This window comes from Haliotis rufescens, unplaced genomic scaffold, assembly GCF_023055435.1.
Source record: "Haliotis rufescens isolate VD_foot unplaced genomic scaffold, xgHalRufe1.0.p SCAF_22, whole genome shotgun sequence".
Classification (NCBI taxonomy): Eukaryota; Metazoa; Mollusca; class Gastropoda; order Lepetellida; family Haliotidae; genus Haliotis; species Haliotis rufescens.
The window spans coordinates 6335916-6357505 of NW_025963913.1; the positions used below are offsets into that span (position 1 = coordinate 6335916).

The following is a 21590-nucleotide window of genomic DNA, read 5'->3' on the forward strand; positions in this document are numbered from 1 at the left end:
TTATGTGAACCGATCACTCACTCAGATTCTGAAGCTTTAATACACGTCTTACCGAAAAAGGCATGGTGGATAAAATGTCGTTATCTATCTCTGACATCCCTTTTATCATAGCCAATATAGGATTGCAAACATTTGCAAAATTACTATACCAGTTAACACACACTTGTATAGTTCTAATCTGACATGATCATGACATAGTTCATACTTAACTGACACATTGTTGATATTTATTTATCACGTTACAATTGCTGTGCTAATTATCTCAAGACATTATATTAACATTTACTTTGAGCAGTATGTGCGGTCATTGTCGGCTGGATGACGTGCAGATTTGCACTACACACGACATTGTAAGTAGGGGACTTCATGCGGTAGTTAGTCGTCTAATGACAGCCCAGTCAAGTGCTGTATTTCTTAACGTCAATACATTAATCACATTTTAGTCCATATCAAATGAACCTATATTGATGCAAAACGTCAATCTCAAGAAAATTATCATGATCATAGTAATTTCTTTTCATTTTCCATTTCTGTTTTTGGAGGGGAGGGTTGGGTTGGGGGTTGGGGATGTGGGGTATCAAACAAAAATGGACAATTCGCTGGTTGCCCTAGGCCTGAAAACAATTGTGCACGGCGTAGTGCTGCACTGTTTGAATACATATTATTTCTTTGGTAACAATTCCAGATATATTTGGGTTATGATTAATAAGTACAGACTTTCACCTGATGAGAAGATGAAATGTTCTTCCGACTCCATTGTAGTATTAAACTCAAGGTCAAATAAAAAGGAATCTTTTTACAATTTGTCTGCACTGAGGAGACGCAATGGGTTGGTATGTGGTATGAGTTGCCATATTTTCGCATTATTTCGCATATTTGGCACATTAATTTTGTAATGATGGTTTCCTCTCTGAAGTTCGTTTGGCAAAAGATTCGGCATTATAATTCCTACCACACGTAGAGTAGACATGTGTTTGTTATTCGTCTTTATAGGGTGGTCGGCATGGATAGCGGACAGCCTTGTGAGTATGGCGCTTAAATGCATCAAGTTTGTTTCCACAAAGATCTGAGTGAATGAATTCTTTATCTCCTTTAATGTGATATCATATAGAAGGATAACAAATAATAGCAACATCATAACCTACGTAATATGATCAGTTTCACAGAAGTAAATAAGCAATGTTTTATCTTATTTCAGGCCGCGGGACCCCTAACGGATGTGCATGTACATGCAACAGGTATTCTATTTCAGGTTTCAATACCCGTAACGGATATACATGCAGGTAGCTTTTCCTAGTTTTTCTTAACACTTGCAGGTTCACCCTGACCTATAGTCTTGTTCCAAGTACTTGTTTTAACGATCATAAGTTACATCCACCATGAAGAATCTGTTGATTGTAAATGGGTATAGTGTCGCTGTTGATTGTAAATGGGTATAGTGCCGCTGTTGATTGTAAATGAGTAAAGTGTGGCTGTTGATTGTAAATGGGTATAGTGTCGCTGTTGATTGTAAATGGGTATATTGTGGCTGTTGATTGTAAATGAGTAAAGTGTGGCTGTTGATTGTAAATGAGTAAAGTGGGGCTTTTGATTTAAATGAGTAAAGTGGGGCTGTTGATTTAAATGAGAAAAGTGGGGCTGTTGATTGTTAATGAGTCAGGTGGGGCTGTTGATTGTTAATGAGTCAGGTGGGGCTGTTGATTTAAATGAGTAAAGTGGGGCTGTTGATTTAAATGAGTAAAGTGGGGCTGTTGATTGTTAATGAGTCAGGTGGGGCTGTTGATTGTTAATGAGTCAGGTGGGGCTGTTGATTGTTAATGAGTCAGGTGTGGCTGTTGATTGTTAATGAGTCAGGTGGGGCTGTTGATTCACATAGGGAAGGAAAGTAACCGTACTTGTACCGGAAGTGTGATTTGCGAGTCGATAGACTGCCACCCGAACATGTTTGTCAACATGGAATTCGATAAGCAAGCGTGTTAGGGCCTCTGTCATGTGTAATATTCAAACCTGAATATTGCAATTTTATAACGATTGTTTCCTCTCTGAAGTTCGTTTGGTAAAAATGTATGCATAATCATTCCTACTACACTTAGAATAGACTTATTCTGTTATTCGTCTTCACAGGGCGGCGTGCAGGGGAAACGGTGGTGAGTATTGCAGATCATGGCGCTTAAATGCAGAAAGTTGTTTCCACAATGATCTGAGTAAATTCACAGTTACTGAGTGAGTTGGGTTCAACGCCGCTTTTAACAGTATTCCAGTTATGTCGCGTGTAAGCTTAATGAGGGAGGAAAGCCCAAAGTGATGCAGGTCTCAGACGTTTACCACTTCGGTGAAACCCACGAGCAAAGGTATGGTCCTGACAAACCTAGAAACCTTAATGGGGCAAACCGGGATTCGAACCCTAATCATAGGTTTCTGGCGTGTCCAAGGGCCGTAACTCTGCCTAGCGAATTGCGGCGCCTTAGATGACTGGACCACCCGTGCCCCCGCACTGATGTTTGCTATTCAGTTTATCTGGTGGTAAAGTTACTTTATATGTTTGGAAATTTCAGAAAATGCGTTCGAAAACAAATGCTTAAAAACAAAATCATCCTGTTTTATCCTGCAGTCTTTGGTGATGATAAATCTTTAATAGGGGATTAGTTATTTTATGTGGAACGTGTACCTTTTGGACGTGTTGAACGGGCAATGTTCCAATTACCATGACTAGCATACGGTATAATATGCGTTGTATCAAATGTAAACTAAATAAAGATATTAATAAATGATTATTAATTAAGCCAAAACTTATAAACAGTAATTTAGTCTCTGAAGGGTAGCTTGCCAAAACGATGTTATTGCCATGGCCAGTTTTATAGTGGTCTAAATATAAATAATGAATAATGGGAACGAAGCACATGTGTTTGTTATGCAAGCTCCGACGTTCGTACAGTTTGGCCTCACTCTATGCAGGTTCATACTCCAATGAAATCACATAAAGTGAAGGTCAATTCTTAAATGAAAGGGCAGTTGCCATGTTGATATGTTTTGAAGGTGAACATGCTCTGTTAAATCTTCGTGGAAGAAGATCCAGTACGTCCACATAGTCTTACTATTGTAAATACTTTACATTCACAGGCATACACGGATGTGCCACTACAAGTCTCATTACGACAACAGGCGCAACAACTACTACAGGTGGCGCTATCGCCACAGACGCAACCAGCAACAGATGTATAAACATTCTTAACACTCAACAGCCACACACGCACACATACCACACACACACACACGCATACACGCACACACACACACGCACGCACGCACGCACACACACACACGCACATACCACACGCACGCACGCACGCACTCACAAACACACACGCACGCACGCACGCACGCACGCACGCACGCACGCACGCACAAACACACACATACACACAGACACGTGTGAGTGTACGTGCATGTACGTCGCTATTTAAGTGCAATAATCTGGAATGCGACGTTGAAACTCATCTCACCTCTTCTGGTGAGAAGGGGGTAGCCAAGTGGTAACAGCGTTCCTTCGTAAGACTGAAGTGAAGCCCATTATTTTCGTTCCCCGCCGTAACATAACTGGAAAACTGACAAAAATGACCTGAACTTATATTCCCCCATTATCACTTTGTTATCAACAGATGGGAAAGCACCTGGAGCCTCGTTGTCGCAGTCACGTAGCTTGGCTGGAGGAGTGGTAGGAGGTCTCATTGGAGGTGTCCTCATCACTGTCTGCATTGTTTTGCAGCATATCCCACACTATAACACAACAATGAGTATTAGTTAAACCCCGCTGTACACAGTATTGTAATGTCACGGCGTGTCAGCTTGATGTGGGCGGAAATCCGCAAATATTGCAGCTATTAGACGTTTACCATGTTGGTCAAACGTACGAGCACGGGCATTGTGCTGTCAAACCTAGAAACAAAATCAGGACGGGTCTTGGATTCGAGACTACGATCATGTTTCTGGCGCGTCTAAGGGAGGTCATTCTGTACGGCAAAATTGCAACGCCAAGCGTCTGTGTATTTGTAGCATCAATACACTCCCTTTAATTTGGAATCAATGCGTTTTGATACAGTAAGTGCACCTTACCATGGAAATTACCTTTCTACAATTACAGACACACAGACACCAGGGGCAAAGGAGAAAAAGAGTCAAACACACGCTTTGGATTAGTAAGATTCTGTAACATTTATTCATGTGTTGGTTGGTTGGCTGGCTGGCTTGCTGGTTGGTTGGTTGGTTGGTTGGTTGGTTGGTTGACGGGTTGGCTGGTTGGTTGGTTGGTTTGTTGGTTGGTTGGCTGGTTGGTTGGCTGGTTGGTTGGTTGGTTGGTTGGTTAGTTGGTTGGTTGGGTCGGTCGGTCGGTCGGTCGGTCGGTCGGCTGGTTGGTTGGTTGGTTGGTTGGTTGGTTGCAGGTCTTCTTATAATTACAGAAACTCGAAACTTTCAAGTCTACGTCCTTAAACAGAACGTATATATATATATATGATGACGCTTTCCCTTATCAACGTATCTTTTCCAGACCCTGGTCTGTGTTTGTAGGATTGATGATCATTTGATCTAGCTTTCAAAACAACACAATACAACACAGTATAACGAATACATCAAACAAATGAAGTTGACGCGGCTTTGTATTTTCAGAATCCCACTACGCCGTCAGGGAGAAACACCGGAACAGTCACAATCCCAGATATCATCAAAGAATCTACAGGACAACACAAGAGTGTGGCGGAAAATGTGTATGACGTCGCCAAAGATAAACAAGACGACCACCTGGGGATGGATGGTCCTGCTGCCGACCAGGGAGACTATGTTGACATAACAGATGACATTACTGGGACAGCTGTTTATTCTGTGGACAAAGCAACCCCTGGGATAAACGTCCAGGGCGGGACACCTCAACCTGCTGCAGAGTACTTCATTCTGGAGAACGTTGACCCGGCAGACGGAGACTACAACAGACTCATCAGAGATGACGCTACCCACAACCGGATGTTTGCACACGATACAGATAACAGAATGAGGATCAAGGAAACATGTGACCCCGTCGAGTCAACTTGCAGCGGTTTATCAGCGGAATATTGTCCTGGAGAAATCAGACACCGTCTACAACAAACTAGGAGAAAGTGCTGCTTCAACTACGTTTGATGCGATGAATACCTATCACCGACTTGGAGACACCGCAACTGGAATCTACTACAAACTTGGAGAGAAACCTTCTGTTGCGGATGCGCAAGACACGTACAGCAAACTTAGAGAAGCGACAGCCTAGAGATCAGAATCTGCATCTCCTCGTCTTCCTGAGTCCGGAAGGATCAGACAAATGTATTCACTTCACTACTCAGCTGGGAATGAAGATATTTTGGTATTATTATTAAGATTCGCGATATGACTATCGATTCATAGTACTCTTGTAAATGTGTCTTCTCTAATAATTCACGTGAGGCATTCTTTTAGTTAGGCGGTGACAAATGTAACCCTGCACCATAACCGTGTTCATGAGTTTTGCTATGTGACATGTTTAAATAGTAAGGCCACGCAACTTTTGCAAATTCTAATTTTACTTGCATTATGTTTTCTCAGACAACTGTTACTTTATCAGTCTTGTTCCCTCAGTTTGGTTTCACTTTACGTTTTTTTTATAATCTTCTTGATGCACATACATGTACATTTATTTCATAGTTCAATCAGCAACGGTACAGTTACCTTCTATTTGTTCACATGAGAGCAATGACGAATCGTAGCTACGCTAAAACAAATCATTCTCAATTCTATGGTTTCAGACCAATTTTACGAAAGTATACCAATGTATTTAGATTTACTATGACTAATTGTAGGCACACTGTCTTTCCTCACACGCGAGTGTGTTGTGAAACCGGTGTACCTGTCAAAGCCTTTTTGTGTTTCAGCTGCGTCTGGTTACCATTGTATGAAGGTTTGTTTTAGCTATCAGTTAAAAGGTTCTATATTGAACGACGAAACCTTATCCTATCATGTTTGCACTAATGCATCGTCCCGAACAGGATGTGATTGTATGTTAAACATGTTAATACCTTTAATTACATAATGGCGTCATATGCCACTTATGTATGTCCGGTTTCCTTGACAAACTCCGATATTGATGGTTTTGATAGAAAATTATACAATAACAGTGTCATGTATTGATTGTTAATGTAATCAGTGAATATTCCATTACATGTTATTGTTTATTTTATTCTGTATCACTGGAACAATAAATTATAGTTTTGAAAAACTTTTCATCCGAGTCTGATTTGTACTTTGCATATGGACATCCGTCTAAGCGATTCAAGATGTCGGACCATTACCTCTTTGCATTCAATTTCAAACATTGCAAGCTTTACAACATTGACGTTAGTGAAGTACGCTTAGGGCAAAGACTTGTGGAGAGATAGTCAGCAGTAATGACATCCATGTTTAGATTCCAGGGCAAACAAACATTCCCGCTCGTGTGTGTAGAAGAAGCAGCTTCATTTGGGTCTTGTGGCTCCAGCGACTGCTGAATGTGAAGGCAGGTGGATTGGTGATGAATTGAACCTGTTGTACAGCGTCGCTTGCTGACGCCTAGGATCGTTGATTTTACAGTTACCCAGAGATTGATTGAAGTTCTTCAGTCGAATACAGCGAAATACACAATGTTCTAATACTTTTCCGTAAGACGTGCGTGTGAATGGTGTTCAGAAAAGGTCCCCAGTAACGTACGCTTGTCGAAAATGGATCGGATGGTAAGGGCTCGGTAATATGGCTTATTGCGCGTCATCGTACCTGGACGACATGGAACATTGTTCATAATATCAATCACTAGTTGTCTAGAAACCAGTGCATCCCTGAATATTCATCGGGAAACACAATCAGCTAAATTTCAATCGTAATCATCTGGTTTAGACTGTTGACTGAGTGTGATGACGGCTACCATTGGGGCCTGCTCTGACACGGAATCACCACAGAGTTCTTACCGTGCATTTGTGCTGAGGAAGTATCATCAATACTTCGACCTCGTGGATCTAGTGCTTCCAGACCAGTGTTGCCATGACGACATATACACAGATCAACCATATCATCATCGCTTTAGATCTAACAGCATGTAAAGTCATCGGTCAATGGAGTGATTATGTTTGGTTCAGGGAGACAAGAAACAAGCAACGCATTATTCTAACCACAAGGCAACCTAAAGCCTCATAATCATCGACACATACATTTCACCGATTTCACGGAGTGATTTTGTTTCTGCCAGTTTATGATCCAATGGACATATGATATGAGTGGAATTGTGAAGTGTGAAAGTAACCAGGTCTAATGGTTAATGGTCTTTCTCGTTACTGAATTCGGTTACCTAGAGGGCTGCAAGCTTTCTTTGTACCAGATTAAAATGTTATGTTAGTATGTACAACGTACGGTGACAACGCTATCCCCTCAGCGCGGATCTATTGGATCTTCGTTGGGACTAGTTCAGTGTACGATGATAAGGGTATCACCTCAGCCCGAGTGCAATGGATCTGTGCAGGGACTGGTTACACATAATGAAATGGTAGCCATGACGGAGAGTGTCATTTTATTAAACTGATGTAAACGCTTAAGATTTAGCAATTAGAAAGTCTCGGTACTCAGCCTCTACAGAAAATGTCCGTACCTAGCTGGTTGCGTGTCATCGTACCGTTGGTGTTGCCTGTTGCGGTTACCGTTTAGCTTGATATAAACTCTTTCTTTACCCGATGTGATACAGCTGAATTGTTGCTGACTGCAGCATAAAACGACTTATTATGGCTCAAAATCAGAGAGCAGGGCTTACTAGCCCCACATAAGCCCGTATACCGTCAGTAAAAATCCAAAATGGTTGTTACTGACCTAATATGAGACAGTATACCGTCGGTAACAGCCATTTTGGATTTTCGAACACCAACCTCACATATTTCACATGAAAATTCTGGTACAGAAATTCATTATTCGACACTGTTTTGTGTTTTAATAACATTACTTTTGAGGTGCAAGGACGTTAATGTTTTTTTGGATCATGTTCGTGACTTTAATATAGATTTATGTAAAGTTAAATTATCAACACGGTTTGGCCTCTGAGGTTTGAAGAGTAGTCTCCCCCTTTGACCCTGTAGAGTTGTTGTTTTTTACATAACGTGCGACAAAGATATCAAATCGTGTAAACTTTTCGGCATAATAAATTCGTTGTGGTGTCTTTAGTTGCCGTATACGGTGTCATATTAGATTACATACTAACGGGTAACAGTAACTGTTCTTAATATTTGGTTATTCGTCTGATCAATGTTTAATCATTATAAATTCATTGACAAAACCCATTCCAGATAGCAGGAGACACGCCCTAAACGAGCAGTGATATAACAGCTCAATTAGCAATGTCAATAACGGGTGTAACCACCATTAGCCTTGTCAGGCGAGGCAGTGGCGGTGCATTGAACACACCAGATGATTGAAAACAGTCTGGTGGATATTGTTCCAAATGTCAACTAAAGATTGTCCCAACTGAACTAGCGTTAACGCTTGATTTCGGTCCTGTCGTAGATGTCGATCTATCTCGTCCATTACAACCCAAGCAGCCTGTGAAGCGCTAGAAGGTTAACAGAAAAGGTAAACATACACATATTACCTACATTCACTGCTGTGTGAACAGAGGCACATTTCGAACAAAGTCACTTGCCCAAAGAGGCACCACATGTCCTACGAGCGTACACGTGCTTCAGTGAGCGGCAGGACCGAAGCCCTCGAAACTCCCTGGAGTCAAGCTGCCCAATGCGGTCACCCAGCCAACTATTCAGCAACTACCGACGTTGCTTAACTTTACGTGATGTGTGACCTGTGCACTACCACGTGCCCATATTTCATGGTTATTTCGGACGCATGACTTTACATTATCATATATATTACAAAAAAGTGTTCTCATTTTACAACTAACACCGTGATTATTAAGGCGATCACATAACTTACTTCGCTGAACAGAATCAAATGTTTTTGCGAAGTCTACGAAATGGGCATACATGTTTCCACCTTTTCTCTTTAAATATCTTTGTACAGTAGTTTGCAGTATAAAGTGGTTATCGACGGTTATGTAACCTTCTCTTAAGCCTGCTTGTGAGTCTCTTTTAGCCATAGCATCAGCCCAGAAAAAATACTCTTTTGTTTATAACGGAAGTGAATATCGTTCTGCACATACCAAGGAGAGTAATACCTCTATAGTTGTTTGCATTATTGATATAATCTTGTATGTGTATTGGAAGAATAATGCCAATGGACCCGGACGCAGGAAAATGTCCATTTTCTGAAATTATATTAGATACCAGATCCAAAGATGGTAGTAATAAATCTGCTGAATGCTTACAATAATCAGAAATAGTATGGGTCATTCCGATTGCCTTGTTAAATTGAAGATTTTTTATGCTATATAAAATCCCATCTCTAGAAACTGGAGAATCAAGAATATTCTCTGTAACTTCTCGATTTGGATAATTTTGAGCATCACTATCTGGTATTGTTGGATCACAGTTGACCTGACTTACACTATTGGTGCATAAAACAAGTTTCTAAAGGGATTTAACCTATCCTTGGTGTTAATATTGTTTCTTTGAACATATTTTCCGTTCAAACTTTCGGGCGTGGACAGAATCGATTTGGAGTCATTTATGTTGTTTTCGTAAAAATGTTGTCTTTCTTTATAATTATAAATTTCTTCTACATCGTTCTGATTTGAATCCTCACATTCATCATTAAACCTCTTATAAACATTTAACCGCGTCTAGGATAGTGCATGTATCCCGTTAGTCATTTCCGGACATCCTTATTCGAGTGTTACAGTTCCTAGCACAAGGTATTATACATACATGGCCGTTCGTCACACAGCGAGGAATTGTACTTCCCCTTTAAATGTGGCTTACATTAGGTGAATCCGAGCAGACGCATCAGTGGTGAGTACATGCCATGGTAATCTCTCACTTTTATCATCTCAAACGTTTGACGTATCTGCCATCATTGGTTTGAACACATGAACGTACTCTCGTCACGATATGGCTGAAATATTGCCGATGTGACGTAAAGCATTAACTCACTCACATGAACGTACTTCAGAAGGAAATTTCACCTTATCTGTACGAGGTGGTGCTGTTACGTTCAATATTGGTGTAGCGGTGTGCGGAGTCGTCCCACAGGCATCCTTACCTTGTCAGATAACTGACGGGTTTAACCTCTTGTCATGTGGACAAGGTGTCCGACCTCGGAATAGAAGGTTCGTGATTCGAATCGCTTAAGGAAACTCGATGTTAATAGATGGTACTTGTTGTTACCCTGCCTGGCGCTCGGCATTAAGGGGCTAAGCCAAAGACTGGTCGGCTCGGAGTCTGTATACCGTGTCTGAGTAGGGTATTCATGTTAAACTGTGGCATGGTATCTGAGTGGGCTAGCACTATAAATCGGCATTAACCGGACTAGCACACACACACACACACACACACACACACACACACACACACACACACACACACACACACACACACACACATGCACGTCGCTAAATACGTGAACTAATCTTGATCGCGACGTACTCCACTGTCGCCCACAACTTGGCTATTCAGGAAATCAACGCCCACAGGCTTCCTAGACATCTCACTTCCGAGATGGATTTCGCTATATCCGAGAATGTCCTCGCTATAACGTAGGTCCTCATATCTCCATTGCTGCAGTAACCTATAACAGTAACCCCGTTACACCTGAAGCAACCAAAATGATTGAATAACTTAACAACTTTCTTACGAGAGCAAAATGCTTATACTAAATTTACTATAAAATTGTTTTACGAGAAGACACATGTCAATAGGTGATGTAAGTGTAAACCTAATTAGTCAGCTATGTATTACATTGTACGTTGTTATTTTCCACCAAAATCTATATATGCCGTCTTTTGTTATTAATGTAAATCGACTGTTTGTTTATGTTATATTATAGGAGAAAGATGAAAAGAGGACGCTCTCCAGCAGGTATCTATTTCTATGTTTGTGAAACTGTATTTATAAAACAGTCCACATTTTGACAGAGATAGTCGTACTCAAATTCCTTAACAATAGTATACGTGTATTTGTATATCTCGATGTAAAAGGAAACGCTATCGGCTCAATAATCAGCAGATTTCAGAAGTTGCATGTTCCTAAATTCTCGTTGTTCTGAGGCTTTATTGAATTCGACCAGATAGGGTTCATATCGGTATATGTAATAGTCGATGTTTAAATTCGTATGCGTATGTATATGTGTCAAGTATATAATATAATCATTCATTTCAGCTAGAAATGCCGGGAATATAAGAAACAGGTAATTTCCTCTTTGTCAATGCGCCGTCCCGGTGCATGTGCTTGTTACAATCCATACCCATTCTGACTGTCGCTAAGACAATGGCGTAGTGTTTATGAGTTAATTAATCTAAAGACACCCTGTTGTATTTAAGTCACGTTCCATAGGGTGTTCTATGACGTCACTGACTCGACAACATTCAATGACTTGTGACCAGTTTTGGGTTTGTAGTAATGTTTAGGAAACCATTAAATGTTGCTAAGCAATTCAACTGAAATAGATAGTATTGCAAATTAAACCTTCGTATTTCCAGGTGGAAATAGAAGTTCAGATATCGTTTCTTGAAATGAAAGCTGAGAACACACATGGAGTCGTGTGCATTTAATCTCAGTATTATGTTTTGTTGCTGTAGATCTGGAAGTAGCAGCAGTTCTCGTAGTACTTCACGTGAGTAAAGCCATTAATTAGTTACCATTGATACTATTAGAGCGGGATGGGAGTGCTGGGAAATAATCTTGTCTCATCAGGTTTTTCCAAAAACATGTTTGCTGGACATTTTTATGTCCTAATTAAATAGGCTGTGATAACAAACCAAAACACTCGCGGTATCAAAGCATCTATTGAATACCTCAGAGTGCTGACAAAGTGTTTCATGTTCAAAATATGTTGAAAACTTAATGAACGTTCTAATTCTAAAACAACAGCTGATATCTAGTCCCTGCAACCACAGGTAAACCATTCACAAGTTCCACCACAACAAGAGGTCCCACTAAAGAAACAGATGACACCATAACCACGGGTGACGATACAACCACAGGCATAAGCACAACAGGTATCCCATCAACCCCAAGTACAACTGTGGCCGGGCCAACCACTGGTACAACCACAAGCAAACGAACAACCGCAGGAACGAACGCAGGTACAGTCATGGTGACAGCTATATCAGTTATACAAGTGTACAAGTAGGAGATCAAGTACACACATAACTAGTTATATCCACCAGTTAGCAAAATAACAAACAATAAGAGCACATTCCACATTGCGAGAAAGATCATGTTGTCCCAAACCGACAACAATTAATCATAAATAATTATGACAAATATATTAAAATATAAATTAAATTCACATAGATATACAAGTTTATTCAATCATTTCGATGTGATAATAATAATGATGATTATATTGATGAATGGTGATACATCTTCTGTAAACTTGCACATTTCCATGTACAGGTGGGGCCTCGCCTCAGACCGACACTGCTGTAGCAGCTGGAGTAGTTGGTGGTCTTGTCGGAGGTGTCGCCATCACTGTTGTACTCGTTCTGCTGTGGCGTTTAATTCTCTCTCGGAAAAGGTACTGTTAATCAAAGCTAGAATCCATTAGCAACTTGTACTGTCATGAACTGGAAACACAAAGTTTCTTACAATGAGTATGTTTTTAGGTCCAAATACAGGGAGCTCCGATTCCAACGCTCCAAGAAGCGGTCTGTTGGTGTGTGTTGACGTATTAATGATATCTCACCATACCAACAACGTTCAAAATCGCTGGAGACATGAGCAACAATAACCGAAGTGTTGACAGACATCCAAATACTTTTAAACGAGAACTAAAAGCTTAACCGGTTAGGCAATATTAACAGAGAAGAACAAACGAGCTACGTGAAATTGTTGTTCAATCCTGATCTCATCCGATTGAATTGTAAGTGATGTAACACGACTCACTGGTGGCCCTTTCATGTGTAAGTAATTCTTAATTCCGACGTTCTAATAGTTTGATTGTATGTGCTGCGTGTAATGTACGGGGTTTTCTTGCACCTCTTGATGTTTTTTACAAATATAACGAAAGCTTGAGTAATACTACTTCCGGTCACAAACTTCCCATTCACAGACACCGAGACAGACTGGACAAAGGGGGGACAGGAGGCATGGGATTGGTAAGTCAGAATAATATCTTCATTTCTAGAGTCATAATCAACATTTGGAGTATACAGTGAGTTAAATTTTTACATCGCATCGTCAATATTGCAAGGAGACCGCCTCCGTGGTCTAGTCGCGATATCGCGATTGTAGCGGATTGTAGCGGTTATAAAACTCATATAATGAACCGAAATATCAGGCACCACCTATTGATAAAAAAAATAATTTATTGACCGGTTCAAATTACGTTAATCAATAAAAAATATTATAAATCTGCTCAAAAGGATTACCGCTGAACTCATTGTTGAAAGATATATTACCAGGTTTGGAATGCAAACGCCAATCTAAATCATCTATGCATTTAATTTGTTTTCCGTCTCATGTCAAGACTTCAGGCAGTGAAAACGGTTTTATTCTTTAAATCAGTATAAACCTTTTCTCTTGTTATCCCATATAATTGTGACCGCCTCCGTGCGTGGTCTAGTGGACAGAGCATCGGCAAGGAGACCGCCTCCGTGGTCTAGTGGGTAGAGCATCGGCAAGCAGACCGCCTCCGTGGTCTAGTGGGTAGAGCATCGGCAAGGAGACCGCCTCCGTGGTCTAGTGGGTAGAGCATCGGCAAGGAGACCGCCTCCGTGGTCTAGTGGGTAGAGCATCTGCAAGGAGACCGCCTCCGTGGTCTAGTGGGTAGGGCATCTGCAAGGAGACCGCCTCCGTGGTCTAGTGGATAGAGCATCTGCAAGGAGAGCGCATCCATGGTCTAGTAGGTAGGGCATCTGCAAGGAGACCGCCTCCGTGGTCTAGTTGATAGGGCATCTGCATGGTGACCGCCTCCTTGTTCTTGTGGATAGAGCAACAGCACGGAGACCGCCTCAGTGGTCTAGTCGGTAGAGCATCTGCAACGAGACCGCCTCCGTGGTCTAGTTGATAGGGCATCTGCATGGTGACCGCCTCCTTGTTCTTGTGGATAGAGCAACAGCACGGAGACGGCCTCCTTGTTCTAGTGGAAAAAGCAACAGCACGGAAACCGCCTCCGTGGTCTAGTGGATAAGGCATCTGCATGGAGACCGTCTCGTGGTCTAGTGGATAGAGCATCAGCACGGAGACCGCCTCCTTGTTCTTGTGGATAGAGCATCAGCACCGAGACGGCCTCCTTGTTCTAATGGATAGAGCAACGGCACGGAGACTGCCTCTGTGTTCTCGTCGGTAGAGCAAAAGCACGGAAACCGCCTCCGTGGTCTAGTGGATAGAATAACAGCACGGAGACGTCCTCCTTGTTCTTGTGGATAGAGCAACAGCACGGAGACCGCCTCTGTGGTCTAGTCGGTAGAGCATCTGCAACGAGACCGCCTCCGTGGTCTAGTTGATAGGGCGTCTGCATGGTGACCGCCTCCTTGTTCTTGTGGATAGAGCAACAACACGGAGACGGCCTCCTTGTTCTAGTGGAAAAAGCAACAGCACGGAAACCGCCTCCGTGGTCTAGTGGATAAGGCATCTGCATCGAGACCGTCTCTGTGGTCTAGTGGATAGAGCATCAGCACGGAGACCGCCTCCTTGTTCTTGTGGATAGAGCATCAGCACCGAGACGGCCTCCGTGGTCTAGTGGGTAGAGCATCGGCAAGGAGACCGCCTCCGTGGTCTAGTGGGTAGAGCATCGGCAAGGAGACCGCCTCCGTGGTCTAGTGGGTAGAGCATCTGCAAGGAGACCGCCTCCGTGGTCTAGTGGGTAGGGCATCTGCAAGGAGACCTCCCCCGTGGTCTAGTGGGTAGAGCATCTGCAAGGAGACCTCCCCCGTGGGACGTCCTCCTTGTTCTTGTGGATAGAGCAACAGCACGGAGACCGCCTCAGTGGGCTAGTCGGTAGAGCAACAGCACGGAGACCGCCTACGTTTTCTAGTGGATAGAACATCAGCACGGAGACCGCCTCCGTGTTCTAGTGGGTAGTACATCAGCGCGGAGACGACCTTCGTTTTCTGCACGGAGAACAAAATGTCGGTGGTTCGATCTCCGGCCGCGTCAATCCACGTTAAGATCGTACTTGCTGTTTCCCTGACAAGGACTCAGTATGCTTTGTCTGAGTGCGGAATCCATGTTAAACTGTGCATGGCATGGTATCTCAGCCCAGCGACCACTATAAATGCGGCATCCTGAATCCTGAATATTGTTTTATGGCAGTTCAGTATTCTTTCTCCACATGTATTATTCAATATTTAAAGCTATAATGTTGAGGATGTAAATGTTATGTCATTCCTTTCTCAGATTCACGCAAACAGTTCCAACAGTAACGTGTCCCCGGGGGGTAATTTGATGCCACCCAGTGTCCCGGATGTAATCATGGTGTCTCCAGGACAACACGCCCCCGGTATGGCTGAAGCTGTGTACGATGTTATTCAGGAGGCAGAAAATTACAAAGACGATGGTCCCTCCCTCCAACCAGGGAGGTTACACAGAAATCCCCAACACACGGAACGTCAGTACACCCCTGATAGAGAGTGCCTTGTCGTGGAGAAAGATGACCACACAAGTGGCGACGACAACCGACTGAGGGACGCAACAACGACTGATGTAAAAGATACATACAACAGATTGGGAGCAATCGAACCCGACAGTGATGACACTAAGACAACTGGAAACAAAGGGACAACAGCAGAATATTTCGTCCTTGAGAAATCAGAAGACGCATACAACAAACTTGGGGGCGACCCTATCAAATCTTCGACTTATGAAAAGAATGCCTATCATAGACTGGGGGAAACTGTTGCTGACACTATAACTTCTGATACACCTGATTCTAGAACGCCATCATCAGACTACTTCGTCCTGGAGCGGCTAGATGATGCCGACACTAAACTGGGAGAGAAGACGTCTGCTGGGCACGCATACACCAGATTTGATGTTGCATAACTGTTCCAACTCATTGACTGGGGTACCACGAAAACCATTCCCGTCAGTCAAAAGAACACATAACTTTCATCGTTTTTCATAACAAACGATATCAGTATTGGCGAGAACTCTGATAAACTGCCTGGAAAATTAGTAAACACCCTTTTGTGACGATGGCTTTAAATGAAACAAGCAAGAAATTGTTATTTGATGGTAATGTATTTGATACGTGTATTAACGTTTTGGTCCTTAAATGTGCAGTGTTTCGGTGCCTGTTTACAGCCCAGTAACGTTTTGTTAACAATTGTAATTGTTTCTGTCAAATCCAGTTTTCAATTGTCGTGGGTTTTCGTCCTTGCATTATAAATACACCTGGGTCCTCTTTAATGCTTATGAGGATACTGCTTACTGCTTGATACGGTCGATATTTTGGACTGGGTAGGTTTTGACCATATGAGTAATTACTTATCATATATATCAACCCCTATTTCACTCATGTCTTCAACCACGTGAAGAAATACTTCCAGAAGTCGTTTAAGCTGTTGCCCGCAATGCTTCCTGGTCGCAGTCCTAACCAGATAGGGAGTATAAGAAACGTAAACGCATGTGTTCGCAGTTTCTTGTATTTAATGCTGAATTATACTGAAGACTTGATAGAATAAGGGATCTATTTGGCCCCCTGGAAATGTTTATAAATGTGTAAAATATTGGTATAGAGATTATCAGACATGTTCACATGAAGACAACTAGCCTTTATGTGTGTTTTTTCTTACACATGCTATTTTTGGATTTCTGGCATGACCCGAGATGATCAGTTTTCGATATGGCTTGTACTGTTTTTACTCTACATTTCCTAAGAAAAGCAGCTTCAGTCCAAGACTTTGTCATGTTCACATATTAGAAAAATGCTTCCCGGAAACCTCTACAATCACCCTTCTGACACATTTAGGTTTACTTGTGCCTAACGTGCAATAGTTGAAATGAACAGTGTCATAAAGGATTTCTACATCTATTGATAATGCCTCTTGGGACAAACTAGACGCATTCCATACCTTGTTCTTTGCACTGAATCCTTCGTTTCCTTCGCTGAAATGTTGACAATAGGTTGACATAGTATGACTGTCTCCCCTCACACACCAAGCGTCTCCCACTAATGGTTTGTTTAAGGTATAGTGAAACAATGGAAATACTAGCTTTAAATCTTTCTTAAGCCTATTTGATAAAACATAAACTCACTATACACGATATTTTAAACATCCAAATATACAATTCACGAAAATGTTGGAAAGACATTTAGATATCAAATAAAAGACTTTCGAAGCAAACTGTAGCAGATTTCAGTGGCGCATCTTCACAATATTTTGATAATACGAGTAGTTTAACATATTTTCCGTGACTTCCATCTTTGATGACATGTTTATCGTTTCATTGATTCTATTATCTGGACACGGAAGGCCGATATATTTCCAGTTTTCCCATGGAAAGTGCTTCATTATTGCCCGAGCTATCATGTAGGTAGCTGGTGAATAAGCCGAGAGGACCCGAAGGAACTGCCGGTTTGTTAGCTACATTATATGCCTCTGAGGTGCGGGGTATAAAGAGATTGGAAAAGATTTAAACTGTCCATTTAATTGCTTGCAAGAAATTTCTCAAAGTTGGTCCCCAAACACCTAATGTAACTTTATATGGTGAATGTGGCCGATACCCGATATGTATAACGTTGTCGGTGTATAAAATACTGGCTTTAACTTACCGAAATGCACAATGGTAGAATTCCTAAGAAAGCCTGTGATATGCTTATGAACGATGATAATGGTGGACACCAAACCTATGCATTTACTGTACGCACTTTATTGTTTTCCCATGGATTTGAATTTGTATGGATTGGATATGTCTTGGAAATAAATTTGCTTTTCTTAGACGGTATAAAAAGGTTGCAATGGCTATGTACCATCAATCATGGAATAGTATCATAGAAAAGAGCACAAGATAAAACATGATATATAAAGAGTTTAAAAGTTTAATGGAACCTGTTGAAATGACAGAGGACGGGGTTGTTAACGTTCAAAGTTAACGAAAGGGAATGGTCGGGGATTGATTTAGGTTTACGTATATGTCCTCTTTGTAATCTACGGATAGAAGATGTGTATTCTTTTACCTGAATGTGTAATTCCTATAAGAACATAAGATACATCTACCTGTCTAAAATGTATTGCCTTACTGAGAAATTTATGTAAATATCTATGTCAAAGTTATAAGATTTGCAAATACTGGAATGCTATGAAATAAGTTACGTATTAATTCATGTACCATTGTATTATGTATGTATGTTTGCACTTTCTCTGTACAGGGGCCAGTGGCCTTCATACGAATAAAAGACTTGACTAGGAACATGTTCGTTTGTTGAGACAATAGGATTGTTTTAGAATGTGTTTGCAGTAACCATATTATGTTTATACCGCGTAAAATAGTCAAACTTAACCTGTTTCCTCGTAGCTATTTGTACAATAGCACGTTTGTATTGACAAGAAGAAGAAGACACATACATATTGAAGCAACTATCCGCATATACTTCGCCCGTGCTTGTAGCAGATATGCTGCATTAGTTCACACACTTTGGAACAACTTTCATCCTCAATCTTGAAAAATGTGTTAATGTGCGAATAATCCCTGTGCCATCCCCCGGTCTTAAGCTGACATGAGTGTGCCACCCTAAACCGTACTGTCATATATTCAACATCACAATAAAAAAAGGACATAAAAAACATTCACATTTATTTGCCACTGATCAAGGTTGTTGGTCGAATTTAGTTCCATAATTCAACTGACTCTGTCCACTTAAGAAAAACCATTAGAACATTTCAACATGCAGCTTAAGTGCATGAGTTAAAGGATAATGAGGAAATCTTAATTCAGAAAGAGCGGATATATTAGATCTTAGCTACACTAAATCTGATTCCCTGATAACCTTGAGATCGAAGGTGACCTTTCCTACCTACAGTAGACTATAGTAGCCTGGTGGTTAAAGCGTTTGCTTGAAAACCCGGGTTCGATTCCCCACATGAGTACAATGTGTGAAGCCCATTTCTGGTGTCCCCCGCCGCAGGAATATTGCTAAAAACGGCGTAATACAATACTCACTCACTCACTCACTCACTTCTACCAACAACATAGATCTGGATGCCAAGGAAAGTTTAGCAGCTAGAAATAAACACACTGAGTTCATATTGGATTATTGCATGTCATCGGATCCCAATTTTCATATGCACTCGAATTGTTTCCACGGTCTTGAACAATGTAATGTGAATATGCAATAATAATACTAATGTAAACACCAAAACTCCTCAGTAAACACCGACTCGAAGTCTTAGCTCAAATACGGCGCAAAACCAAAACTACCCAAAGGCAAGTCACGTTTAGTGTTTGTGAAATGCACAAAATAGTAATTTGTGAAAAGTATTGTATACAAACGTAAAGAGACGCACTGAAAAAAACTGTTGACTATTTACATCATTTATTTCTAGCACGTCGCAGGAACGCAGTCGTTTTGCCTCGTTTGACGTTTTTTGCACCTGCAGCGCAAATCACATGCAAAAATGCGTGTATTTCCCCCTTGTCCATCCTTCATAAGCCACCATAGAAAAAACACCAAACATTTCACACTCAACTTTGAAAAAGAACAGGAAACATGGTTCGATTAACTGAACTCCAGAGAGGCGTTGTCATTGGGATGCTGCAGGCCGGATCAATGTCAACTGCAGTGGCTAGGCACTTTGGAAGTCACGTGTCTACCATCACCAGATTGGTCGGAAGAGGGTCACTACTCCAGCGCAGGACCATTACATCCAGGTGACACATCTGCTTGACCGACAGCGACGAGCAACACAGACAGCGGCAACCATTCAAGGTCCACGTCATTTCGTGTCAGCCGACACAGTTCGTCGTCTTCTAAGAGCGGCAGGAATCAGATGTCGTCGTCCTTACGTCGGGCCCATACTGACTCAACGTCACCGCCAATAACGTCTACAGTTGACGTTGGCGACGTGAAAAACTGGCAACAAGTTGTCTTCTCAGATGAATCATGGTTCAACCTTTCTCACGCCGATGGCCGCATCAGAGTGTGGAGACGACGTAATGAGTGTTACGTTTACTACTGTGTCTAGCAGGCCGACTAGTGGGGAGAAGGAAGCATCATGGTGTGGGGAGGCAGGACCCCTCTACACGGGTTCCGTCAGCGTATGACTGCTGACGTGTACAAGGATGATGTTCTTCGTAATCACGTCAGACGTCTCTTCCTGGGTCAACCTCAACTCTTTCGCAGGACAACCCTCGTCTCCATACAGCACGGGTCTTGTGATGCCCTGTTCGTCTTTGTCACTGGACATGGCGCCAATTGAGCATGTCTGGGACGAGATTGGGAGACGTCTTCAGGCTGCAAAGAAGCCTTATGCACTTCAGGAACTGGAAACCTTTTTGGTGCGGGAATGGAACGGGATTCCCCAAGCCTTCTTCTAAAGACTTGTCGATTCAATGAGACGGGATCGATGTGCGACCTGTATCGCAGCTAACGGAGGCCACACACGCTACTGATGGACACAACTGACACTCTGTTTAGGGGTACCCTTTCTTCGGGGGATTTTTCAATAAACGGATTTTTTCACGGATGGTTGTCATCAAACAATCAACGCCCATTTGTTATCAAATGTTTTCTCAGTTATCATTTCTTAATATCATCTACATATATTATATGGTCTTTACGTTACCCGCATTTTGTGTACGATTTGCGTTTCTTTTGCGGTTAAGTATATATGATCAAGATATTAAGATATTGGGATATTTTCTAGTAATACCAACAAAGAAGCTGTAATAAGGTTGATCCATTCATTGAAATCGATATAAGAAGATCACGGTGACCTTGCACATGCTGTTAATGAAATTTTGAAGGCGATGCTCGTACTTATTGATGCAGCATGTGCAAACTTTGTCATTTCATTACTATCCTGGAGGCCAGACAGATAACAAACCTTGGTTTGAGAACGAAAAAAAATACTTTTTACAGCTAATCAGCTCTATCTTAAACATAAATCAACGCAAATTCTACACACACAAATTATTCTAATTGGTCATAAGTAGTTTAAAATCAAATATCTAATGCCAGTTGATACCTCAACGGAAACCATTCTGAAGTATGTAGGTATGACAGCTTATAGAAATTGTTCCTCTTCACACAAAAACCTTGCGTATGAAATATCGATATATTGATAACACTGTGGGTATAGATAATAAATAATCTACTAGAATTGCATACCTAAGATATACGTCAGATATCTGAACAGCTTGTCAAACATGATGAACACACACAATAATTATTCAGTAAACACACACCACACTACAGACTACAGCGTCAGGGGTACACAATCATGGGTCACAAAAATGAGCAGTCTCTAA

The 21590-nt window shown here is 41.6% G+C and overlaps 1 protein-coding gene across 1 annotated transcript; it reads left to right on the plus strand.

Moving 5' to 3' along the window:
* Positions 1 to 9858: 9858 nt before the first annotated feature.
* Positions 9859 to 18524, plus strand: LOC124118203. Its single transcript, XM_046480325.2, has 8 exons — positions 9859 to 9971; positions 11005 to 11036; positions 11337 to 11364; positions 11756 to 11790; positions 12074 to 12262; positions 12576 to 12696; positions 13231 to 13276; positions 15519 to 18524. Exons 1-8 carry the CDS (start codon positions 9931 to 9933, stop codon positions 16161 to 16163), a joined length of 1137 nt encoding a protein of 378 aa, XP_046336281.1. The 5' UTR covers positions 9859 to 9930; the 3' UTR covers positions 16164 to 18524.
* Positions 18525 to 21590: the final 3066 nt, after the last annotated feature.

Bases quoted from the DNA above. Each gene is read 5' to 3' on its own strand.
- LOC124118203 (XM_046480325.2), top strand. From the start codon at position 9,931: ATGTGGCTTACATTAGGTGAATCCGAGCAGACGCATCAGTG. The intron at 12,263-12,575 runs GTACAGTCATGG...TTCCATGTACAG, and splicing joins AACCGCAGGAACGAACGCAG to GTGGGGCCTCGCCTCAGACC. The intron at 12,697-13,230 runs GTACTGTTAATC...TCCCATTCACAG, and splicing joins TTAATTCTCTCTCGGAAAAG to ACACCGAGACAGACTGGACA.